Below are 27,284 nucleotides of genomic sequence, written 5' to 3'. Positions count from 1 at the left end.
TTACTTTTCTCCCTATCCAGCTAAGATTTTGTTTCAATTTAGTTTCTTGCCGTTACCCTCTCTTTTACATGCCAATTTCAAGCACAGCTGCAGAAAATCATATAATCAGGTTTGCAGGAATTTATGATCAGCAAACTCAACTGGGTTTTCAGTAACACCTTATGTATTATATTTCTCCAGGCAACACACCCTTTTCAACAACTTTCAGATCTCTGCCCTCCTTAGGCCCATTTTTTTCTCCTTTCTCAAGCTTAGTAGGCTTAGTAGGCTTGTCTCCTGCTTGACCAAGAATTGGACTGATAAAACTTTAACTACCAAATCTGTAGGAATACTTACATCTGTACCCATCTGTCTTTCCTCTTTGTTAAAATAAAATGTTTCATCCATTCTCCAGGGCCAGTCTCTCTACCTGTTCTCTTGATCCAATGTCTTCCATCTTTTCAAAGACTTTGTAGAATTAGGAATCCAGCCCTCCTCTTATATTCACCCTCTCAGTCTATACTTGCTCCTCAGCATTTAAAAAATAGTTGTCTGGCCTGCCACGGTGGCTCATGCCTATAATCCCAGCACTTTCGGAGGCCAAAGCAGGCAGATCACTTGAGGTCAGGAGTTCAAGACCAGCCTGGCCAACCTGGTGAAACCCCATCTCTACTAAAAAATACAAAAATGGCCGGGTGTGGTGGCTCACGCCTGTAATCCCAGCACTTTGGGATGCCAAGGTGGGCGGATCACGAGGTCAGGATATTGAGACAATCTTGGCCAACATGGTGAAACCCTGTCTCTACTAAAATACAAAAAATTAGCTGGGCGTGGTGGCATGCTCCTGTAATCCTAGCTACTCGGGAGGCTGAGACAGGAGAATCGCTTGAACCCGGGAGGCGGAGGTTGCGGTGAGCTGAGATCGCACCATTGCACTCCAGCCTAGGTGACAGAGCAAGACTCCGTCTCAAAAAACAACAACAACAAAAATACAAAAATTAACCTGGTGTGGTGGTAGGCACCTGTAATCTCAGCTACTTGGGAGGCTGAGGCAGGAGAATTGCTTGAACCCAGGAGGTGGAGGCTGCAGTAAGCCAAGATTGTGCCACTCACTGCACTCTAGCCTGGGCTACAGAGTGAAACTTCATATCAAAAATAAAAAATATTTGTCTTACTTCCCCTTTCCAGGAAAATTTCTTGAAAAGACATTTTATCTCTACATTTTCTGCTTTCTTCTGCATTTATTCCTCCTACTCCTGATAATTTCAGCATCTTTTCCCCAGCATTCTATGTTCTTGGCTTCTTATCTCTCAGTTTATTTCTTAGTCTCCTTTGCTGACTTTACCAAAATATTCATTATTAAATGTTATAGTTGATAGTTTTCTGTCTGAAATCTTCTCATTCCACTCTCTTACTAAATAATCATATTCACTCATAAAACTTGTTACACTTTATGTGCTAATGACTCCAAATCTGTATCCTTTTTCCAGACTTCTCTCTTGTTTCTTGCATATTGCTGTATCTTTAGGCCTTACAGTGTCTTTCACTTAGCAGGTGTTCAATAAATGTTTCTTTGTGACTGGCTGACTGACTAAATGAGTAAACTTTATAATAATTATTTGTGATTCTTCTTAACAGACCAAGATCAAATACTTTGTATCTCCAGGTCAAGCATATAGTGCGTACTCAGTAAGTGCTTTATAAATGACTGATTGAATAAATAATGAATAAGCACCACAATAAAATAAAATTTCTTAATAAGGTGAATGAAAAAAGACTTTGTGCTACTCATTATAGCCAGTCAAGACCAAAGACCTTGTTTATTCTCTTTGAAAGTGTAACTGGGGGCCGGGCACCGTGGCTTACGCCTTTAATCCCAGCACTTTGGGAGGCCAAGGTGGGTGGATCACAAGGTCAGGAGATTGAGACCATCCTGGCTAACACGGTGAAACCCCATCTCTACTAAAAATACAAAAAAGTAGCCAGGTGTGGTGGCGGGCGTGGTGTAGTCCCAGCTACTCGGGAGGCTCAGGCAGGAGAATGGTGTGAACTCGGGAGGTGGAGGTTGCAGTGAGCTGAGATCGTGCCACTGCACTCCAACCTGGGTGACAGAGTGAGATTCTATCTCAAAAAAAAAAAAAAAACCGGAAAAAGAAAATGTCACTGGGTAGGCCAGGTGCGGTGGCTCACATCTGTAATCCCAGCACTTTGGGAGGCCAAGACAAGTGGATCCCCTGAGGTCAAGAGTTTGAGACCATCCTGGCCAACATGGTGAAACCCCATCTCTACTAAAAATACAAAAATAAGCCGGGCATGGTAGTGTGTGCCTGTAATCCCAGCTACTCAGGAGGCTGAGGTGGGAGAATTGCTTGAACCTGGGAGGTGGAGGTTGCAGTGAGCCAAGATCACACCATTGCACTCCACTCTGGGCAACAAGAGCGAAACTCCATCTCAAAAGAAAAAAGAAAATATAACTGATAACTGGATATTAATTATACTAAAACTTGGTTTAAGAGGACAGTAATTCATTAGGTAAAAGTTGCAGGTGTGTTTGGAATGTTGACTGCATACTCTGTGTGAACTATGAGTAGTGAGAATAAAAAATGTTAATCACCTACCAGATCTAGTATATACACAGTAGTCACAGACACAGACTCTGGACTGGGTCTGTTTGAGAAAGTATTCAAAACCTGCTGTAGGTATATGACTGAGGGCACAGTTTCCCCATTTGTGAAATGGGGAAACAGAACTGTGCCTACTTCATAGGGAGGTTGTGAGGATTAAATGAGATAATGCTTGTAAAACACTTAGCCTAGGACCTGGCACAAAAATAATCATTTAATACTCACTTGTTATTATTAATGCTATTCCATTTTGATCCAGCTGGTATAGGTGTTAACCATACTATAGATGAATAATTGCTAAACCTGGCTGCTTATCAGAATCACTTGAGATTTTTAAAATAAAGATTCCTGGGCCTTCCCCAGATTACTGAATCAGACTGGAAGTAATATATGTATTTTTTAAAGCTCCCCATGTGATTCTGAGCATCAGCCAGGTTTGGCAGTTATGTTACAGAAGATAGACTTGTCTCTAGAAATCATCTGAGTATGAGATATAATCAAGAAAAATATTTCTAGTGTGGAGAAAAAGGAGTCAAGAATGACATCTGTAGAAGCCAATTGTATATAACCTTTGGAATAAATGGTCATAGTTGTGCTGATTGCCAGAGAACAGACTGTAATGAAAGGAAAGCAGGCATAACTGAGCCATTTTCAAGGTCTCCAAATGGAAAGAGAAGCAGAGCAACTGAGCTGTTAAGAGCTGCCAAAATTAATTTAGAGAAGCCACGTAGGATGGGGAAACATGAAAAGAACTTCAGAAGAGAGCTGGTAGAAAAATAAAAATGATGTTTTTGATATTGCAGGAAGAAAGATTAAGGGAAAGTAAATGAAGTAGCTGGGGATGAACAAGAAGTACTATAGGGAAGTATCAGGAAAAAAGAACTTTTGTTGAGGAAAACAAATAAAGAACATAAAACTCAGGAGAGAGAAGAGGTCTCAGGAAGGACAGTAAACACATTTTAAGAGATTAACAGGGAAAAGGCCAAACAGAGCAAGGATAATTGGCCTATTATAGATGGACTCAAAATCCCAAAGAAACAAGTACTGCAAAAAGAGAGGGATAAGGTAAAGCCTAAAGGCAATGACAGTGATAACAAGGGAAAATAAATGAAGGCGCTCAAAAGAAACCTTGGAGAATAATTAAAATTGTACAAATATGGATAATGTATAACTTAAGGTAGGAGAGTGTGTAGTACAAAGAGTATGGGACATAAAAGTCTAGGGGATCATTGAGCAAACATTTATTCAGTGTTTATTGTATCAGGAAGTTTATGTGCTGTTACCTGTCTGAAATATATTTAGGAAAAAAGTGAAAGTATTCTTGAAGCATTATCAGTTCAACAGAGAATATATGTGGCAAAATGAAGATAATCTCTTTTTCTAGTCATGTAATAGTAAGAACTCAAATTAATTTCTCAATAGCGGGGACGTTTTGGCAGTCATTTAGAAGATAAACAAATTCCTAATGACCACAAGGAAATTAAAACTGTGAGGAGAGAGCTGGCTGTGGTGGCCTGAGCCTGTTGTCACAGCTACTGAGTTCAAGTCCAGCCTGGGCAACACAGTGAGACTCCATCTCTAAAAAAGCAAAAAAACAGTGAACTATAAGAAGGAATAGTTAGAAGTTAAGCTTTCTTTTGAAGGTGAGGGGATGGTGGTGGAGATATTAAATGAAGGCTCTCAGAGGAAGGGTTAAAGCCAAAGGAGTTAAAGAGCTAGCCGGGTGTGGTGGCTCACGCCTGTAATCCCAGCACTTTGGGAGGCCAAGGCAGGCAAATCACAAGGTCAGGAGTTCGAGACCAGCCTGGCCAACATGGTGAAACCACATCTCTACTAAAAATACAAAAAATTGGCTGGGCAATGTGGCGGGCACCTGTAATCCCAGCTACCTGGGAGGCTGAGGCAGAATCGCTGGAACCCAGGAGGCGGAGGTTGCAGTGAGTCGAGATTGTACTACTGCACTCCAGGCTAGGCGACAGAGTGAGACTCTTTCTCCAAAAAAAAAACTGAGCTAAAAGACCAGACTGGGCAACATGGCAAAACCCTAAATTTTGGTCTCTACCAAAAATACAAAAAATTAGCCAGGAGTGGTCATGTGTGCCTGTGATCCCAGCTACTCAGGAGGCTAAGGTGGGAGGATCACATGAGCTTGGGAGGCAGAGGTTACAATGAACTGAGACTGTGCTACTACACTCTACCCTGGGTGACAGAGTGACCCAGATTGAATGTATATATTCAACCATAAATTGAATTTCCCCACCTCCATTAACATTTTTTTTTAATGTATAAGAATATGAAAGACAGTTCAGGGAAGCTGAAGACACTCACAGCCTAATATTTAAGAAGAGTATACCTCTAGCAATTTCAGAAGCAGATTTAAAGTGGAGTACAGAGAACCTGGCAGAGTATTATAAAAATTTATTTAAAAAAATGAGAACCCCATCTGTACAAAAGACAAAAAAAATTATCTGGGCGTGGAAGCACATGCCTGTGGTCCCAGCTACTTGGGAGGCTTAGGTGGGAGGATCTTTTGGGCCTGAGGGATCAAGGTTGCAGTGAGCTGTCATCATGCCACTGCACTGTAGCCTGGGCAATAGGGCAAGACCCTGTCTCAAAAAAAGTATTTTTTTAAATAAAAAAACAAATTGTCAAAAATGAATACAAAGGATGATGATGTTCTTTGGAAGGGCAACAAATACAAAAAGAGATTGGGTTCTGCAAATGAAGGAAGTGGGAAAGAAAGTAAAACACAGGCTAACTGGAAGTTATTAAGGAACAGTTCTGAGTGAGCAAACTGATCAAATATTGTAGTTGTTGGTGTCAGGTTTTTTTTGCTGTGCCTGTAGCTTTCCCTCAATTATCTCATTCCCATGACCTGGATTACCATTTGAATGTGAATGGCTCTCTAGTCGTCACCGAGCTCCAGATGTCCAACTGCCTACTGAAGATCTCTTCCTGGATATGTCACAGATACCTCGAAATCAGTAGGTCCAAATCTGAAAAAATCATTTCCCCACTTCTGTCCCTGACCCCAAGTCTGTTCCTCTTCCTCTGTTTCCCTATTACAAAAAATTGTATTCTTACTCATCTATTCACCCCAATTAGAAATCTAAGCATCATACTTGATGTTTCTTCTTTTACCCCTGTATCTAATCAATCCACAAGACTATTTTTTCTTCCCCTTTAATATCTCACATGTATTTGCCTCTCTTTTCTGATTCTATTAGTTTAGACCAGAAATTGAAAAGACTTTTTCTGTGAAAGTCCAGATAGTAAGTACTTTAGGCTTTGCAGGCCATATACTCTTGGCCACAACCACTGTAACTCAAAAGCAACCATATACGATATGTAAACAAATTAGTGTGGCTGTTTTCTCATAAAACTTTATTTGTAGACACTGAAGTTTAAATTTCATATAATTCATGTATCATAAAATCTTCTTTTGATTTTCCCCCCAGCTATTTAAAACAAACAAACAAAAAAATGTCACAATCATCCTTAGCTTCCTTCCCTACAAAAACAGGCTTACAGGCCATAGTTTGCCCACCCCTGGCTTAGACCAACATTCTCACCTATAATATGGCAGTAGTCCTTGGTCTCCCTCCTTCTCATCTTGCCCACTGTGGTCTATTCTTCATGTTGCAGCCAGATTGACTTTTTAAAATTGCAAACTGGGGCTGGGTGTGTGTGGCTCACGCCCGTAATCCCAGCACTTTGGGGGGCTGAGGCGGGTGGATCGCCTGAGGTCAGGAATTTGAGACCAGCCTAAGCAATATGGTAAAACCCTGTCTCTACTAAAAATACAAAAATTAGCTGCGAGTGGTGGTGTGCGCCTATAGTCCAAGCTACTTGGGAGGCTGAGGCAGGAGAACCACTTGAACCCGGGAGGTGGAGGTTGCAGTGAGCTAAGATTGGGCCACTGCGCTCCAGCCTGGGTGACAGACCGACACTCTGTCTCAAAAAAAAAAAAAAAAAGGCCAGACGCGGTGGCTCACGCCTGTAATCCCAGCACTTTGGGGGCCGAGGCAGGCAGATCACGAGGTCAGAAGATCGAGACCATCCTGGCTAACACGGTGAAACCCCGTCTCTACTAAAAATGCAAAAATAAAATTAGCCAGGCGTGCTGGCGTTCACCTGTAGTCTCAGCTACTTGGGAGGCTGAGGCAGGAGAATGGCGTGAACCTGGGAGGCAGAGCTTGCAGTGAGCCGAGATCATGCCACTGCACTCCAGTCTGGGCACTCCAGTCTCCAGTCTGCACTCAGACAGAGCGAGACTCCATCTCAAAAAAAAAAAAAAAAATTGGAAATTGCATTTTACTACCTTGCTTTAAAAGAACTTTAAAGATTGACCATAACTTACAGGGTGAATCCATATTTCTTGGAAGACCCTTCATGATTGTGAATCTTGCTTACCTTTCTAGCCATATTTCTTACCAGTTCTCCCTAATTCTCTGTTCCAGCTACTGGGAATTGTTTATAGTTCCTAGAATGTTAAATGTTTTTCATATCTAAGTTTTGACACATGCCTTGAATGCCTTTCCTCCTTATCTTCTCCCTACTTATACCTGGTTCCTGCAGGACTCATTTCAATCATCATCATCATCTCCAGAAGCCTTCTCTCACTCCATGAAGGCTGTATTAAATGCTTCTATTAAGTTCTCCCGTCATGTTTGTAGAACCGAATGATAGCATTTATTTTACTGTATTATGATTGCCTATTTACTTGACTCCCTTCCTAAATAATAAGCTCCTTGAGTGCATAGTGTTTGTCCATTGTTTTATCCTTAGTTTCCATTTTTATTTTTTTGAGATGGGGTCTTGCTCCATTGCCCAGACTGAAGTGCAGTGGCTTGATTATGGCTCATTGCACCCCTGACTTCTGGGCTCAAGTGATCCTCCCACCTCAGCCTCCCGAGTAGCTGGGACTATAGGAATATGCCAACATGCTTGGCTAATCTATTTATTTATTTATTTTTAGTAAAGATGAGATCTCACTGTATTTCCAGGCTGGTCTTGAATTCCTGAGTTTAAATGATCCTTCTGCCTCAGCCTCCAAAATGCTGGGATTATAGGCATGAACCACCACGCCTGGCCTCCCAGTTTCCTGTATGATACCCCATAGTAATGTGTGAGTAGGGTTTTTTGGTTTATTTTTTTGTTTGTTTTTATTTTTGAGACAGGGTCTTGCTCTGTCACCTAGGGTAGGAGTGCAGTGGTGCAGTCACAGCTCACTGCAGCCTCAACCTTTAGGGCTCAATCACTCCTCCCACCTCAGCCTCTCAAGTATCTGGGACTATAGCTATGCACCACCATGCCCGGCTAAGTTTTTGTATTTTTTGTAGAGAGGGGATTTTGCCACGTTGCCCAGAGTAGTCTCAAACTCCTGGGCTCAAGCGATCCTCCTGCCTTAGCCTCCCAAAGTGCTGGGATTACAAGCGTGAGCTGCTGCCCCTCGCCATTTTTTTTTCACATTTTAAAAATTGACGTGTAATTCATCTACCATAAAATTTATCCTGTTCAAGTGTACAATTTAGTGGGTTTTAGTATATCTAAAATGTTGAGCAACTATCACCATGGTCTAATTCCAGAACGTTTTCATCATCCCCAAAAGAAACCTTATGCTCAATAAAGTGTCACTCCTTATTCCTTCCTGCCCCCAGCCCCTGGCTGCCACTGATGCACTTTCTTTCTCTATGGTTTTACCTATTCTGTACATTTCATATAAATGGAATCAGATAATATTTGAACTTTTGTGACTGTCTTTTTTCATTTAGCATATGTAATGTTTTCCAAGCTCATCCATATTGTATCATGTACTAGTACTTTATTGCTTTTTTATTACTGAATATCAACATTTTATTTATTTATTTATTTATTTATTTGTTTGTTTGTTTGTTTATTGAGATAGGGTCTTGCTTTGTCTCCCAGGCTGGAGTACACTGGTGCAATCCTAGCTCACTGCAGCCTCAACCTCCTGTGCTCAAGTGAGCCTCCTACCTCAGTCACCTAAGTAGCTAGGACTACAGGCATGTTCCACCATGCCTGGCTAATTTCATTTTTTATTTTCTTTAGTTTTTGTAGGTCTTACTATGTTGGCCAGGCTGATCTTGAACTGGCCTCAAGTGATCCTCTTTCTTTGGCCTGTCAAACTACTGGGATTCTAGTCATAAACCACTGTGTCCGGCCTAGCTCTATATTATAAACTTAATTCTTCAAAGCACCCAGGACTCTGGGGGAAAAAAAGAGGGACCCCCTAGACTCCTTCTCTTGCTTCACCTAGAACATTTCTATTTTCATCTGTTTATGGATAAACTTTCATTTTAAATTTGAAAGTCACGGGCTCTCAAATTGAAGAATACACTCTACCTGGGACGGAAAGATACTCCATGGTCTTTTTACTCCTTCTTTCCAACTCTTCTTTTCATATGCTCCAGTCATACAGTATGTTAATGGAGTCTTCAGGTATACCTCATGCTTTCTTGCCACTGTATCTTTTCTTATGTCATCTCCTCTATCTGAAATACCCCTTTCCCATCTGTTTAAATTTTTACCAACTTTCAATGCCTGATTCAGATATAATCCATTCCATGAAGTTTTCCCTGATCTCTGGATTCTTGTAGTAATTAGTAATTATACTGCTTTAGATGGTGCCTTGTCTAATTCCTTGAGACTGCTCTCATGTTTTCTTAGTTGTTTTGTACTTTCCCATCCAGTGGCTTGACATGGGATGGTGGGGGAATGGGGTTTGGGGGTGACTGTAACAGATTGCATGGGCCAGGCATGGTGGCTCACTCCTATAATCCCATGCACTTTGGGAGACCAAGGCAAGAGGATTGCTTGAGCCCAGTAGTTCAAGACCAGCCTGGGCAACATAGCAAGACCTCGTCTCTACTAAAAATAAAAAAATTAACCTGGCATGGTGGCAAATGCCTGTAGTCTCAGCTACTCAGGTGGCTGAGGTGGGAGGATCGCTTGAGCCTGGCAGATAGAGACTTTGGTGAGCTGTTTTGCCACTACACCACCGCACTCCAGCCAGGGCTACAGAGTGAGACCATGTCTCAAAAAAAAAAAGAAAAGAAAAAAAAAAAAAAAAGGATAGCATGAGGGAAATCTTTAGGATAATGAAAGTGTTCTGTATCTTGATTGTGATGGTGGTTATACAATCTACACATATTTTAAAATGACATAGAACTATACGTTCATATTGTACCAATGTCAGTTTCCTCGTTTTGATGTTGCACTGTAGTTATATAAGATGTACCCATTGTGAGAAATTATGTGAATTGTGTGGTTATTTGGGACCTCTCTGTGCTATCTTTGCAATTGCCTGTGAATCTGTAATTGATTTTAAAATAAAAAGTTTAGGTTGGCCATGGTGGTTCATGCATGTAATCCCAGCACTTTGGGAGGCCAGCAGGAGAATCACTTGAGCCCAAGAGTTCAAGATCAGCTTGGGCAATATAGCAAGACCCCGTCTCTGCAAAAAAAAAAAAGATATTTTTAAAAATTAGCTGGGTGTTATGATACATACCTGTAGTCTCAGCTCCTTGAGAGCCTGAGATAGGAGGATAGACTTGGGCCCTGGAGGTCAAGACTGCAGTGAGCAGTGATTGCATCATTGTACTCCAGCCTGGTTGACAAAGCAAGACTCTGGGAAAAAAAAGTTTAAAAATACATTCTTCAGGCCGGGCGTGGTGACTCATGCTTGTAATCCCAGCACTTTGAGAGGCAAAGGCCAGCAGACCACTTGAAGTCAGGAGTTCGAGACCAGCCTGGCCAACATGGTAAAACCCCATCTGTACTAAAAATACAAAAATTAGCTGAATGTGGTGGTGCACACCTGCAGTGCCAGCTGCTTGGGTGGCTAAGGCAGGAGAATCTCTTGAACCTGGGAGACGGAGGTTGCAGTGAGCTGAGATCGTACCACCACACCACAGCCTGGGTGACAGAATGAGACTCAGTATAGAAAAAAATCGTTTTTCCATGGTACTACTGGTTAATGTGAATCTGCCTCTGCCTTCCAAAGTAAAGTTACCTTGGGGTAGGCAAGAGAATCTATTTGTAGTGATATTTTAGTTACATTTTACAATTAGAACAAACTTGTCTAAAGCAATAACTGAGACAGAGTGTTGGTTCCCTGTCTATGAGGTCCTGGCTTATCCAAAGTCTTATTTTAATTTTTCAGATGACTGGTAAGCCTTTGAGTCATGCTTTGGTATACTTTTAAGTTCTTAGTATTCTTATGTACTGGCGCCTAGAAGACAGTGACCATAGCTCTGAGTATTAGAAAAAAATCATTGTGTGATATTCAGTTCAAACTTTAAAAACTTAAAGGTGTTGCATTATCAATTGAAATGAATTTTCTTGATTTTCTTGTGCAAATGTAAAGTAAGCATTACAAGATCAGAATTTACTGCTGATTTTTTTTGGAAGGAGGTGCAGTATAAATAAATAACCAGAGTATTTCATTTGCATTTATGATCAAGCTCAAAGTGAATATGAACAAAAAAATGAGCAAAACTACGTATTTTTTAGTAAAATGAAAACTTAATTTTTTTTCAGGTTAAACTGCAGAACAACATATCATATCAGATGGCAGACATACATCATTTAAAGGGTAAGAAACTTAATTACAGATTAAAGATAAACACAGGTCACTAAATGCCTAAAATTGTGAAGAATTAAGAAATAGTAAATTAGCCTAATGAAATACAGTTTTCTGAACAAACTCCTCTGATGGTAAAACATTTATCCTTTTGCCTTAAGATATAATAAATTATTTAACAATGCTTTATATATGATAAATCCAAGTTAAAATTTGAGATCTGTATCTTAACCTTGTGCTATAGACAGGGTTATGCAATGAAATGTTTTTAAGAGAATACTCAAAAAAAATTGAGCTGTAGCTTCAGAAGCCTTCAAATTTCTAGGGAAAAGGTGAGAAGTGTTCCCTCTGTACTGTGTCCAATCTGCTAAATTAATTCATTCAGGTCTAGGGATGCTTTGGATAGAGCCTCCAGGCTTAATGTTTTAGATACCCTGGGAACAGAAAGAAATCTGGAAGATAGATAAATATATAATAAATAAATAATAAATATAAAAATACACACACATATTTTTACTTGGATGAAGTGATAAAGAGGTACTACAGCTTTTACGGGGGAAAAAAAAAAGCCCTATAATCTGCTTATGTTACTTCACGCCATCACTGTTGGCCTTTGAAGTTTGGGATTTGAGGAACAATCCTCATCTCCCTCACACCCTTTGGTTATAATACTGTATTTTAAAACTTTGCATGCATTGTCTCTAGGTTTATGTGTGTGGGTAGCATATACTCTCTTGCTTCATACATATCCTTTATTCTATTATCCTTTTGAGCCTCTTTAGATATACTTAGAAAATCTATTTTTATTGTCCTCTCAAAGTAGCCAACCTTAGCTGGCTTTGTAATGTAGTAAAATTTTTCTCCTTACCTAGCACAATCAATAGGCAGTGTTTTTGTGTGTTGTAACCCTAAAATAAGTTGTTGATTTCCTATTATCCGTGATTTAGAACAGCTTTGACTTTCTGTTAGAAATGCTTTCTGGGTGGTCACACTGGTTTTTGTTGCATCTGTGTCCATGTTTTCCTCTTTTTGACTCACCAAAATGTGTTAGGATGACACAGAAGATGCCACAGTGTCAGTGCTGCTTCCAACTTGCAATTTTTACAAATGCTTCCACTTGTCATCAAAGTATACTTCTTACTAAATGTTAAGAAATACTATTAGGGCTTATTAAAGCAGTAACTTAATGCTTATTAACTGCTTGTTAAATAGATCAGTTGAATAAGAAGTCCTGTGGCTTCTGTTAGTATATGTCAACAAAAATGACAACCTATGTTACTGAGTAAAAATCTTTATTGTACCATATGTGTTGGAGTAGATCTTGAGGTATTTTGAAATTGTGTATGATACTCTTCAGCAGAGAAAAAGATCTTGATTTGTATGTATAACTTTTGGTTTTGAAGCTTGGACTCTTAAAATTGAATTTAAATAACATGACTTTTGCAACTTGGAATGGTTTCTACTGAAATAAACTTCTTGAAAACTTGCCTATAAAAGTTTCTTTTTAAATTCTTTGAAATTAATATCTGCTATAGTAGAAGTAATAGACACTAAGACACTTGAGATGGTTTACATTTTCTTGGAAATAAATGAAAGTTGGTTTTTCTAATCCTTGAGATAATAAATTGACATTCTACTATCAGATTTATTTTGATTAGCTTACCTTGTTTTTATGCCTGTTACTGAAAGAAAGTTTGAAGTCAAAGTTTTCTAGAAGTAATATATATATGTATATGTATATTTTTTTAAGCTGGCCCCAGGCAACCCATTTCTTACCTATCCCTGATCTTTTGAAGTTAAACTAAGGGAGTACAGCCATGTCTTTCTATAACATAACTGGTGTTGCTTTCAAAGATAGAGCGTCCTGTACAATCAACCTGACTTGTGTTAACTTACTCTAAGAGTTCTGCTATGGTGACCTGAAGCCACGCTAGACAGAATATCTCTGGGTTCATATAAAGAAAACACATGCCAATCAGTCAAAAGTAAAATTGTTTTTGTTTTTTTTTTAACCTTTATTTTAAATTCGGGGGTACATGTGCAGGATGTGCAGGTTTGTTACATAGGTAAACGTGTGTCACGGGGCTTCATTATACAGATTATTTCATCTCCCAGGTATTAAGCCTAGTATCCATCAGTTATTTTTCCTGATCCTCTTTCTCCTTTGTTTTGCTTTCTGGTCTGCTTACTTTTCCCCTTGCAAATCTCTGTTTTGACCCACTGGAAATCACCAGTTACCTCCCTGCTGTATGATCTTTCTCTGTATTCAAACAGGAAAAATCATATTTTACATGGGCTAAAACTCGTATTAATGTTTTGTTTTTCTTTGTCAATTGTATTTTAAGTCTTTTATCTTCAATTACAAAGGAAAATTTTATTTCCTGATAGATGAATTTCAAATACCGCCAGTGGGAAGCTTTGTGAAGGGGCAGAGAAGCCATCCGAAATCTTAAAATTATACTAAGCCTCAGGTTCATTCTGAAGCTATTTCAGGTATTTTACAGCATGGCCTGAATCAGAAGGGACTGTATCTTTTTGTTCCCTTTCTCCTGAGGAGAATGAGTCCTAAAGATCACCAGTTGAAGTCTCTTTCTGGTAGTTGTTTAGTTTTGTTTCTTTGTTTTTTAGTTATAGTTTTTAAATTTAGCTTTCAGTTCTAGAAACTATCCAGCCTGAGCACAGGTTTACTGAACTGGCTGGTTCAATCCCTTAGCCACAGGCTTTTTGCTGCTGTTTCCTACTGTGATCTCATTGTCTCTATAGAATCGCATTCATAGCTGGGGCCCAGGGTTTCTGGTACTTCTGGCCTGCTGTATCTTAGGAGATGGAAACAGGGATCAGGCAACAAGCTGAAAGGGTTTTTTTTTTTTGGCTACCTGGCCACCACAGAAATATCACTTTTATTTGAGATGGGGGGTAAATCAACCTCGTTTACATATGGTGAATTAATGTTATAAAAAGAGAAATTTGGCCAGGCGCGGTAGCTCACGCTTGTAATCCCAGCACTTTGGGAGGCCGAGGCAGGCAGATCATGAGGTCAGTAGTTCGAGACCAGCCTGGCCAACACAGCGAAACCCTGTCTCTACTAAAAATACAAAAATTAGCTGGGCGTGGTGGCGGGTGCCTGTAATCCCAGTACTCAGAAGGCTGAGGCAGGAGAATTGCCTGAACCTGGGAGGCGGAGGTTGTAGTGAGCTAAAATTGCACCACTGCACTCCATTCTGGGCAACAGAGCTAGACTCTGTCTTAAAAGAAAAAAAAAAGAGAAATTTAAAATGTGGCTTGAATATGTAAATACAATGATTAACTGCAAATATTTTAAGTGAATCATTGATTTTTTCATACTTGATTATTATACAGTAGTTATGATGCATATTGTTAAACATTATGTGTCTCAGCAGATGTTTATGTGACTTAAATTTTTATTCTTCATTATTGCCACAGTTATAATTCCACAATAAAATTTAGAAAGTATAGAAAAAAGTGTATGTTCAAAATTTTACCATTAAACACATTCACTGATAGTACTTTGATATATTTTTATTCTAGTGTATATTCTATTTGATATATATTTTATTCTAGTCTTTTTGTTGCATGAATGCAGTTATAAGTATATGTTTACATCTGCTGTTTAAAAACATCTGCTTTTTATTTTTATTTTAAAAACATCTGCTTTTTATTTTTATTTTTTATAGTTTTTTTTTTTTTTTTTTTGAGATCGTCTTCCTTTATCGCCCAAGCTGGAATGCAGTGGCATGATCTTGGTTCACTGCAACCTCTGCCTCTGGGTTCAAGTGATTCTCCTGCCTCAGCTTCCTAAGTAGCTGAGATTACAGGCATGTGCTACCACACCTGGCTAATTTTTGTATTTTTAGTAGAGACGGGGTTTCCACTTGTTGGCGAGGCTGGTCTCGAACCCCTGGCCTCATGTGATCCACCCTTTTTACTCAGGAAAGTGGCTGTATATATATCGCCCAAGTGTTTTTGGAGTGCTTTTAGAGTAATAAGACTAATTCTATAATCCTTCTGTAAGAAATAGATGTTATAGTGTTGGTACATTATAGCTAGATGTTATATTTTAATCTTAATAAACTGTTGCTTATACAGTATAGGCCCCTGTTTTCATTTCTAAAAATTATCTTAATACTACTTTTGTTTAACTGCTAAGGCTGTTAGCTGTTTTTAAAATCACCTATCTATGTAATTAACATTTACTCTTTTCCGCCTGCATTTCTTTTGTCTGTAGACTTTAGCTTATGAGGGAATGAAATCTAGAACATGTGTGGCTGGTGATTGTGGATTAAACATTTACAAACAAGTGTTTGGCCAGGTTATAATTTACTATCTAGTTTGGAATTTCATGTTATTCATTTCCACTAAAACATTTCAGTCTCAGTCCAGAAATTATGAGCTTTGAAAATGGAATTTTGGGATATGTAGAGCTACCGTCCATAGCCGAACTAGAAATGTATCTAAAATGATTGGCACCTAAGTTGGTAGTCGAATGTGATTTAAAATGAGAAAGAAAATTTAAAATTTGTACCCATAGTGAACGTATCTAAAACGTATGATTTTTTTTCCTACTGTAATAAAGCAGATAGGTTTGAAGAGATAGGTAGTTTTTGTATTGTCTCCACAGCTTAGCATGTGTCTACACAAAGTGTAACAATGTGTAATTTAAAGAATATTTTGGGTTGATGTGAAATCCACTGAAGCTGTATTGTTTTAAAAATATATGTTATTGGTCACGCGTGGTGGCTTATGCCTGTAATCCCAGCACTTTGGGAGGCTGAGGTGGCCGGATTGCTTGAGCCCACAAGTTCAGGACCAGTCTGGGCAACATAGCTAACCCATCTCTACTAAAAATACAAAAATCAGCCGGATGTTGTGTTGCACACCTGTAGTCTCAGCTGCCTGGGAGGCTGAGGTGAGAGGATCACTTGAGCTCAGGAGGTGGAGGTTGCAGTGAGCCAAGTTGTGCACCACTGCACTCTAACCTGAGCGACAGAGCAAGACCCTATCTTAAATAAATAAATAAATGAATAAATTTTATTGACCATGAATGTGTTACAAAAGGCTGTTAAATGTGGTATTAGTTATATAATTTAATATCCTGGGAGTATTACTAAAAAAACTGAGAATTATGTATAATTTAAAAAACATCCCATAGCTTCTGAATAGGAAGCATTACAATGAGTGAACTTGATTCCTTTGGTTCTTACCTTGGGTGGATAGAGCAACTTGCCGAGCTTCGTCAGGAGTTTCTTCGACAAGAAGACCAGCTTCAGGACTACAGGAAGAACAATACTTACCTTGTGAAGAGGTTAGAATATGAAAGGTAAGATGTTACATACAACATATGTTTATGAATCTAAAATATTTGTCCAACTTTTGAACTCAGTTCATTTCTTCCTCTCGGACTTTTGTTTTCCTTTTTTTCTCTTCTTTCATTTTGTTAAGTCTTTTAAATTCCTTTTCTTTTATCTTTCTTTAGCTTTTTGAAATCCAGACTCTTATTTTGATAAATTAAACAGCATGAAGTATCTCTTAGAGGGCATGCTGAGTTTATGTATGTTGTAAAATTCATTGTGAGACAGAAAATCTTACAAGCTCTGAGTTTTATCAGATGTGGCAAAGATGGAAAGGAGATTTGTGATTCTTTTTGATGAGCATCCACAAGATGAAACCAGCACTGGGAGATGTTCCCAGAAGAGCTGAGGGCCTGAGTGCTAGCTGCTCTTCTTGTTCTGCATGTCAGCCCTCTTGCTGATACCTCTAGACTTGGTGATGAGGTTGGGGAACCTCTTACAGGCCTTTCTAGCAATCATTCCTTAAAACTTTTATTATATTTGTAATCAATTTTATGGTAAAAGATATTTTTTAGATCTGTACACCAAAAGTTAGAAAGATTTGCCATATTTTAAAGCATTTTTTGTCCATTTCTGACTTCTTACTCTTGTAGGTTATCAGTTATCATTATACATTTACTTAAATATATATATTTTAACATAACAGTATTCAGTATTTTTCTGCATGTCTATAGGATTAAAGATTTAACATATGTAGAGGTAATATATTATTCTAGCATATTAATGTACCAAAACTTCTTTAGTCTTTTCCAATTGTGGGACCACAGTAGGAGTTTTCCTTTTCTCACTTTAAGACTATCACAGGCTAGATTATGGTGGTTCACACCTGTAATCCTAACACTTTGGGAGACTGAGACTGGAGAATCATCTGAGCCCAGGAGTTAAAGACCAGCCTAGGCAACATAATGAGACCTCTGTCTCTACAAAAAATTTTTAAAAATTAGCTGGGTGTAGTGGCGTATGCCTGTAGTCCTAGCTGCTTGGGAGGCTGAGGTGGGAGGATCGCTTGAGTCCAGGAGATTGAGGCTGCAGTGAGCCATGATGATGCCACTGTACTCTAGCCTGGGCAACAGGGTGAGAACTTGTCTCTTCAAAAAAAAAAAAAAAAAAAAAAAACTATCACAGCTATAAAATTTTCTGTGCAAAAAAGATTTCCCAAAACTAGCTGGGTATGCTGGCATACATCTGTGGTCCCAGCTTACTCAGGAGGCTGAAGTGGGAGGATCGCTTGAGCCTGGGAAGTTGAGGCTGCAGTGAGCCAGTATCATGCCTGCACTCCAGTCTGGGCAACAGAATGAAAGCTTGTCTCAAAAATAAATAAATAAATAAATAAATAAATAAATAAATAAATAAATAAATTCCCCTCTCCTTATGTTATTTCAGTAGTATATTTTCTCAAATGTAGAATTCCTCAAAAAGAATGCTTTACCAATTTTGTTGCTTTTACCGCACAGATGAAAGATTGCTTCCTGAAATGATTGTACTCATTTATAATGTAGATATTTCCCCATAGCCCTGCCAACTTTGGTTTTAATTCTAATTTAATTTTGTTAGTATAGGAATAAGATACTACATATATACATATAGGAAGTTGGTGGGTTTTTTTGTTTTTTGTTTTGTCTTTTTCTTTTTTTGAGACTGAGTCTGTCTCTGACTCCCAGGCTGGAGTACAGTGGCACAATCTCAGCTCACTGCAACCTCCACCTCCTGGGTTTAAGCAATTCTCATGCCTCAGCCTCCTGAGTAGCTCGGACCACAGGCATGTACCACCATGCCTGGCTAAATTTTTTGTGTCTTTAGTAGAGACAAGGTTTCATTGTGTTGGCCAGACTGATCTTGAACTCCTGGCCTCCAGTGATCTGCCTGCCTTGGCCTCCCAAAGTGCTGGGATTGCATGTGTGAGCCACCACGCCTAGACACATATAGGAAGTTTAATTTGCATTTTATAATGGTGAAAGTTAACATTTTTCTATATATTTGTCAACTGTTTCTTTTTGCATGATTGGTCTATGTGTGTCCTTTGGCTACTTGGCTAGCAGAAAGTCACCATCTTTATGTTTTGCTTCTGTTCACTTTCTCTTGATGGCACCAGTCTATCTTCTTTTTTTTTTTTTTTTTTTTTTGAGACGGAGTCTTGCTCTTTCGCCCGGGGCTGGAGTGCAGTGGCCGGATCTCAGCTCACTGCAAGCTCCGCCTCCCGGGTTTTATGCCATTCTCCTGCCTCAGCCTCCAGAGTAGCTGGGACTACAGGCGCCCGCCACCTCGCCCGGCTAGTTTTTTTGTATTTTTAGTAGAGATGGGGTTTCACCATGTTAGCCAGGATGGTCTCGATCTCCTGACCTCGTGATCCGCCCGTCTCGGCCTCCCAAAGTGCTGGGATTACAGGCTTGAGCCACCGCGCCCGGCCTTATCTTCTTTATTAGTTTCTCCTGTTCCTAGTATTCTATGGTTTAGCCTTTTATTACAATTTTTAAAGTACTAACTATTGGTTGAATCTTCTGCTACCACTCCTTATCAATTCTCATAATTCTAGCTTTCCTCATCTGTTACTATAAATTAGTCTCACAGTTTCCTCTTCTACAGTATTTTTGTCTTCTGTGATTGAAGTTGGTTCTGATAGTATTTTTATAGATGCAATTTATGGAAATAATAGGAAAAGAATTGTTTTTATCTTTGTAATTTCTGTTTTGTCAATTAGCTTTATCAGTATTACCTATCTCCTATTACAAGTTCAAGTATTTTAAAAGTTTGGATTGTGAGCTATTTGTATGCTCTTTGTTTTTTCCAGCCCACTCTCCCTTGCTAACTGAATGTTTTATCTTTCTTAATGTATGTGTCAACTACTGGACAACTCTGAGAATCCAATCCAAGGTAATATAATCTAAAAGAATGACTTTGTAATTTAGTTTTCAGTGTGGACAGCAGATCAAGGAATTGAGAGCACAGCATGAAGAAAATATTAAAAAGTTAGCAGACCAGTTTTTACAGGAACAAAAGGTAAATTTAAAAAATATACTTAAATCCAAACATATTTTTGTTATAAATCATGATAATTTAGAAATTAAAATTGTAATTTTGTCACAAAACATTATAGTTTAAGTTTTCCAGCCAGCCTAATTCCAAAAGTGATTTACAATGACTTTATTTCTGAGTAAATTAAACATTTGCAAAAATATAATCTTAATTCTTAAAACTGGTCAGGCGTGGTGGTTCACGCCTGTAATCCCAGCACTTTGGGAGGCTGAAGTGGGTGGGTCACTCGAGGTTAGGAGGTCAAGATCAACCTAGCCAACATGAGGAAACCCCATCTCTACTAAAAATACAAAATATAGCCAGGTCTGGTGGTGCATGCTGTAATCTCAGCTACTCAGGAGGCTGAGGCAGGAGAACTGCTTGAACCCAGGAGACGGAGGTTACAATGAACCAAGATCATACCACTGCACTCCACGAAGGTTACAGTGAGCCAAGATTGCACCACTGCACTCCAACCTGGGCGACAGAGTGAGATTCTGTCTCAAAAAAAAAAAAAAATTAATTAATTTTGAACCAAAATATCCATCTTTTTTAAAAAATAATTTTTGTTGTTAATGTATTTCTCAGATTGTAAAGTGGGCAACTTTTTTACTGAAAATCAACTACTTCCTTTGTTATGCATTTGAGAAATAGAATAAAAAGAAACACTTTTTCCTTTATTATCAATCTCTGTTTTTCTGCCACCCTTTCCTTAAGCACAGAAATGAGCCACTAGCCACTATAACCAATTTGATTCATACTTTTGGCGGGGGGGCAAATTCTTTTATTAATTCATTTTAAGTTAATATGTATTATGAAGATTTTTTTAGCAATAGAAGAAATTGTCTGAAGATTACTAGTTATTAAGGACATGATTCATTTTTTTATACCCTGTAATCTTACCTGACTAGGCACGATTTATCTGAACTCTTGTGATTTAAAGGAAAGAAAGATTTAATAGTGAAAAGTATTTGTTTTGCTCTTTGGTAGCATCTCAACTAAAGGACTAGAAGTTAAGGATATCAGGTTTTCATTCTTAGCTTTTTCACAATTTTTTTTTTTTTTTTTTTGAGACGGAGTCTCGCTCTGTCACCCAGGCTGGAGTATAGTGGCCGGATCTCAGCTCACTGCAAGCTCCGCCTCCCGGGTTCACGCCATTCTCCTGCCTCAGCCTCCCGGGTAGCTGGGACTACAGGCGCCGCCACCTCGCCCGGCTAGTTTTTTATAGTTTTTAGTAGAGACGGGGTTTCACCATGTTAGCCAGGATGGTCTCGATCTCCTGACCTCGTGATCCGCCCGTCTCAGCCTCCCAAAGTGCTGGGATTACAGGCTTGAGCCACTGCTCCCAGCTGCTTTTTCACAATTTTATAGTAGGATATAGAGGGTGTCATTTCTTTCTCTATTTCATTTTTTGAATCTACAAAGTGGAATAGCTGCTACTTATCTGCAGTCTACTTTGAAGAGGTATAAGGATGGATTGGTGAAAGAAGACAGGCCTGCGTGAGCTACCATAGATGCAGCATTGAGGGCAATCAAAAGGTATTATTGAGACACTGGAGGGTTAAAATAACATAATGGAACACAAAAGGAAGGGGAAGAGAGGTTTGCTATTGCAATTGTGTCATTATAAGCGTAGTATATAAATAATGGGATAAGTTTGCTCTCTTCTATTCTCTTAAGGAAGACAGATGAGAGCTTTCCCTTTTTTTCCAAGCCAGTGTAATTCTCTTTCTGTTCTTCTATACTAGGCTATTTTTATGTTGTTAATTAACTAATGCCTCTCCAATTATTCCTTGCCATTATCCTACCCTAATGGAAGAAGGCGTGGCAGCAATTGAGGTGCCCAGATAACTTCTCCTTTCTGGGCAGCACATCAGCCCTTACTCTCTAGATTAGCTACCTAATTCTACTCCCCACCCTTCATTTCCTGTTCTTTAACTACTATAGCAAGTTGGTTCTGTGCAATTTGAGTTTTCATAGAGACAAATCCAATGTTAGCTATATGGAATAAGCATAAATTGTATTCAGGGCTTTATCTTTTTGATTGTTTATTAATTTTAAAATTAATTAACCAGCCACATGTCTGTCACAGAAATGACTGGAAAAGGAGACAGCAAACTATAGCCCACAGGCTGAATTCAGCTCGCTGCCTGTTTTTGTACTGTTTAGAGGCCAAAAGTGGTTTTCACATTTTCAAATGATGAAAAAAATTGAGAAAATTATCTTAGTACATTGGAAAATTATAGAAATATTTATTTTGGTGTTCATACATAAAATTTTATTGAGACACAACCATGCGTTCATGCTATAGGGACAGAGAAACTCTCATAGCCCAGAGAAGACTAAGGAGACCTGAGGACTTAAATGTAGTATAGTAGCTGAGGGCGGTGGCTCATACCTGTAATCCCACCACTTTGGGAGACCAAGGTGGGTGGATCACGAGGTCAGGAGTTTGAGACCAGCCAGCCAACGTGGTAAAACCTCATCTCTACTAAAAATACAAAAAGTTAGCCGGGTATGGTGGCTGGTGCCTGTAATCCCAGCTACTCAGGAGGCTGAGGCAGGAGAATCCCTTGAACTGGGGAGGCAGAGGTTGCAGTGAGCCAATACTGCACCACTGCACTCCAGCCTGGCAACAGAACGAGACTCCATCTCAAAAATTAAAAAATTAAAATAAATGCAGTGTAGTATCCTGAATTGGATCCTGAAACAGAAAATGGACTTAGTGGAAAAACTGGTGAAATCTAAGTCTGGAGTTTAGGTACTAATAATATACTGATTTTTTTTTAGTTTTGCAAATGTATCATGGTAATTATGGATGGTACCTTAATCCATAGGATGTTAACATTAGGGGAAACTGGGTAAGGGGTGATTATTTTTCTGTAAATTTAAAATTATTTCAGAATAAGAAGTTTATTTTAAAAACAATCAGTAGGTCCCCTAACCAAATCACAAACATTGCATCTAGAAAAGCATCTTATTTTATTAATATTAATATTGTCCATTCATAGAAAGGTACTGTCAATAATGCATTAAAGAGACAACATCTTTGTTAACTGCTTTCAATGGAAAAGTATTTTTGAACAGTAGCTTGACTTTTAATTTTGTTCAATATTTGTCTTATCCACATCTGCAAAAGAGTGAAGAGTGCTATAGTGATAGCCTTATGAGATAGCGTTATAGTGAAGATGCACAGAGATGCAAGCTGGCTGCTCAAGTTGTGCCTCATGGATTTTCAGACATGTTCAAAAATTTCAGTTTATCATTTCATTCATCAGTGATTAAGCTATCAGAATTGATTATAGCTTACCAACTTACAGGAAATGTGAGATTTGGAGTCAGAAAGACTGTGGTTAGAATTCCTTCTTCACAATTCTCTAGTTTTGTGACTTTGTACAAACTGCTTAATTCTTTTTTTTTTTTTTTCTGAGACGGAGTCTTGCTCTGTCACCCAGGCAGGAGTGCAGTGGCCCCATCTCGGCTCACTGCAACCTCCGCCTCCTGAGTTCAAGCGATTCTTCTGCCTCAGCCTTCTGAGTAGCTGGGATTACAGGCGTGGGCCACCACGCCCGACTCAGTTTTGTGTTTTTAGTAGAGATGGGGTTTCATCATGTTGGTCAGGCTGATCTCGAACTCCTGACCTCATGATTCACCCACCACCTCGGCCTCCCAGAGTGGTAGGATTTTCCACCGCACCTGGCCCAAACTGCTGGGGGTTTTTTTGTTTGTTTTTTTGTTTTAAGTGGAGTCTCGCACTGTTGCCCAGGCTGGAGTGCAGTGGCGTGATCTCGGCTCGCTGCAAGCTCCACCTCCCGGATTCACGCCATTCTTCTGCCTCAGGCTCCCAAGTAACTGGGACTACAGGCGCCCGCCACCACACCCAGCTAATTTTTTTTGTATTTTTTAGTAGAGACGGGGTTTCACCGTGTTAGCCAGGATGCCCTCAATCTCCTGACCTCGTGATCTGCCCACCTCGGCCTCCCAAAGTGCTGGGATTACAGGCATGATTCACCACGCCTGGCCTTAACTTCTAAACTGCTTAACTTTTTAAAGCCTCAGTTTTGTTTTTCTCAAAACTATGAATTTTATTTCTACTAGAGGACAGCTATGAAAGCAATTCGGAAACTGAAGCATGATGCAAACATTTGTTGATATTACCTGCCAGGACACTGAATACCTACACCTGATTGTCAGAGTATCCTTTCTCCTTTGTTGTGACACATTCTTAAGATTTGACTCTTGTGGCCAGATGCGGTGGCTCACGCCTGTAATCCCAGCACTTTGGGAGGCTGAGGTGGGCGGATCATGAGGTCAGCAGATTGAGACCATCCTGGCTACACTGTGAAACCCCCTCTCTACTAAAAATACAAAAAATTAGCGGGGTGTGGTGGCGGGCGCCTGTAGTCCCAGCTGCTCGGGAGGCTGAGGCAGGAAAATGGCATGAACCCGGAAGGCGGAGCTTGGAGTGAGCCAAGATCGCGCCACTGCACTCCAGCCTGGGCAGCAGAGCAAGACTCTGTCTCAAAGATAAAAAAGATCCAAAAAAAAAAAGATTTTGTTCTTGTTTTTCTAGATTTCATATAAATTTTTTCTTACTATTTTTATAACATTACTAAGAATTATATTTCACACTGCTTTAGAGTTTACAAAGCATTTATAGATATGTTAAATGTTGACTAGAGGAACCCATATATGGCATCCCAAGCTTGTGTACTTGACTCCTTGCTGCTCCCAATTTTCCATGGAGGCAAACTCAATACTGGTCCATCGAGAGAATTGAGTTAGGCCTAACCATATACTTGAAGATTCTCATTTCCAAGAAGATGCTAGGTTAGGAACAGGGTTGGGGGTAGCACTGACCTGTTTATTGTCCTGCCGTTACTTGCTGTGCTTCAGTGGCCAGCACACTTAGAAAGAAGATTGCCTGTTTTTCACCCTTGGTCTTGAAGAAGCACCTGTATGCCAGTCTCCTCCTTTCTGCCATCCTGCTTGATTCTAACATACGGTTACAGAGAACCCACCCTGCCCATAGCACCCAGGAAAATGCCCAATTGTAGGCCATCAGGGCAACGTGTAGTACTCAGCAGGCTGTCTTGCAGAATCACACACCTCTGCATAGCCAAACAGAGTCACCTCTGCTTGCCGAATCATTCATTTACTGTAGCTAGAGATTTTCAAAAGTGTTATTCTTTGACTTTTTATCAGGTATAAAAATCACACAGAAAATAATGTATCCTGCATCTCCAGTTGTTCATTATTTGAACCCTTTTGAACCATTTAATTAATAGTTGTGTCAGTGGTTTAACAATTTGAACTGAAAAATATTTATTGTTACCGAATCTTTATCTAGCTGCAAGAGGCCCATAAGATTCAATCAAATGGTGGAAAAGAATCGGATATAAACGATCAAGTCGTACCTAAAAATATTCCAAAAGTAGCTGAGAATGTTGCAGATAAGAATGAAGAACCCTCAAGCAATCATATTCCACATGGGAAAGGTATTATTATTATTATTATTATTATTATTATTATTATTATTATTATTTTGTTTTGTATTAATAGGATATTAACTTTTTCTTCCCATTTTTAAGTGAATATTTTCAATCAGAAAGAAAATTGTTTGATTTTAGTTCACACATGATTAAGTGTCTTCATTGTTTCAAATTTGGATCCTTTGATGGAAGAGAAAAAAGAGTAAGTTATTTTAGAGTTACAGCTATGTCCAAGATATAAAGATGTTCAGTTGATGTAGCCTATTACTTTTAGAAACTGATTGTTACATTCCTTCAAAACATTTTCAAATTATGTAAGAAAAATTATAGAATTCTATCTTTCTGTTACTTGGGCAGAACAAATCAAAAGAGGTGGTGATGCAGGGATGCCTGGAATAGAAGAGAATGACCTAGCAAAAGTTGATGATCTTCCCCCTGGTAAGTAAAAATTGTTAGAGAATTCAACTAAAGTGATGATAATACATTTCATGTGACCCCGTTCTCTTTTTGGGTAACACTTGGAAAAGTCAGATATCTGGATGATTGATATTTCTAGTTAATTAAGTACCCATTAATTGCCAGGACTTTTTTTGGATACGACTTTTATAAAATTTTTTGCTAAGATGTATAAAATACTTGTTTTTACCTTGAGAAGAATCAACTATATTTGAATCTTTTCTTCACGACTCAGAGTTTTTGCTTATGACAGTTGTACTATATAGAGTCATTTATGTTTACTAAAAGTATGCATGGCTCTTTTCTTTCTCACCAAGTGTGCCCAGATTCCTGTGTTGTTGGTGTGCTTTAATATGGCATAGTAATATCCTAATAAGAGTTATTTAGTTATTTAGTTTTTGAGGGCTTGGCTTGTCCTTTTAGTGAATTACCCCACACTTTTGGATAGTTTGTTTACCATTTTTTTTCTTCTTTTCTGGCCACTTCTGTTCATTGTGTCTCTTTCCTCCTTAACGTGTCTGCTTCTTATCCATTTTCACTTGCAGTCCTCATCCCACTTGTTGCTATCCTAATCCCCTTCATTTTTTTCCTTCATGTCTCTTCTTTGTTTTTCTTGCTATATCTATGTTTCTTGGCTATTAATGGTACTCCTGCCTGCTGACTCCAATTTATTATGGTAGAAAAATAAGAAATTAACAGCATGCCTCTGCTGCTTTTGGCTGATTTTATTTCTTTTCAATCTCAGTAATTACTTCTGTGATTATAGCTAGTTGTACATGACTGAAATTGCTGAATGTTTAGACCAAATAAATGAAATATTTGTCCTTTCATTTATATGGTTTTGTTGTCTTCTCAAATCTTACGGGTTTCCAATTCATAGTGATTTCCCCTAAAATAAAGGTAAGGACAAAAGCAATAACATGAATTTGAAAATAAAGAATCAGAATTAGCAAGCTTTGTTTGTAAGAAAATGAAGTAATCCAGTGATTTTTAAAAATTAATTAATTAATTTTGAGATACAAAAATCTCTGACGCTCAGGCTAGAATGTGGTGGCGCGATCTTGGCTCACTGCAATCTCAGCCTCCCAGGTTCAAGCATTTCTCTTGCCTCATCCTCCTGAGTAGCTGGGATTACAGGTGTGTGCCACCATGCTCAGCTAATTTTTGTATTTTCAGTAGAGGCAAGGTTTCACCGTGTTGGGCAGCTGGTCTCGAACTCCTAACCTCAAGTGATTCTCCCGCCTTGGCCTCCCAAAGTGCTGGGATTACAAGCATGAGCCACCAAGCCCGACCTCTTTTTAACATTTTTTTTAATTTAATTTTTTTTCTTTTCTTGAGACAGGGTCTCACTCTGTCACCCATGCTGGAATGCAGTGGTGCAGTCATGAGTAACTACAGTCTTGATCTCCTGGGCACAAGCTATCCACCCACCTCAGCTTCCTGAATAACTGAGACTACAGGTGTGTGCCATCATGCCCAGCTAATTTTATTTTTTATTTTCTTTATTTTTTTTATTTTTGTGGGATCTCGCTCTGTCACCCAGGCCAGAGTACAGTGGCATGATCACAGCTCACTGCAGCCGAGATCTCCCGGGCATAAGTGATCTTCCCACCTCAGCCTCCTGAGTAGCAGGGACTACAGGCATGTGCCACCACACCTGACTATTTTTTGTAGTTTTTTGTAGAGATAAGTTTTCACCATGTTGCCCAGGCTGGTCTCGAACTCCTAGCCTTAAGCGATCTGCCTG

General features: G+C 39.1%; 1 protein-coding gene across 2 annotated transcripts in view; it reads left to right on the top strand.

Moving 5' to 3' along the window:
* The window catches only part of LOC113219852 (protein CASC4), a 128,584-nt gene that overhangs the window by 26,768 nt on the left and 74,532 nt on the right, over positions 1-27,284 (top strand). For both annotated transcript variants that reach the window (XM_026447901.1, XM_026447900.1), the window contains exons 2-6: positions 11,166-11,220; positions 16,444-16,546; positions 19,484-19,574; positions 24,940-25,087; positions 25,439-25,519. In XM_026447901.1, the coding sequence (XP_026303686.1) occupies positions 11,166-11,220; positions 16,444-16,546; positions 19,484-19,574; positions 24,940-25,087; positions 25,439-25,519 (478 nt within the window). The remainder of the gene's footprint in view (positions 1-11,165; positions 11,221-16,443; positions 16,547-19,483; positions 19,575-24,939; positions 25,088-25,438; positions 25,520-27,284) is intronic.

This window comes from Piliocolobus tephrosceles, unplaced genomic scaffold (assembly GCF_002776525.5).
Source record: "Piliocolobus tephrosceles isolate RC106 unplaced genomic scaffold, ASM277652v3 unscaffolded_109, whole genome shotgun sequence".
Taxonomy (NCBI): Eukaryota; Metazoa; Chordata; class Mammalia; order Primates; family Cercopithecidae; genus Piliocolobus; species Piliocolobus tephrosceles.
The sequence above is the reverse complement of the archived record's forward strand: the minus strand, read 5'-3'. Positions and strand labels throughout refer to the sequence as shown.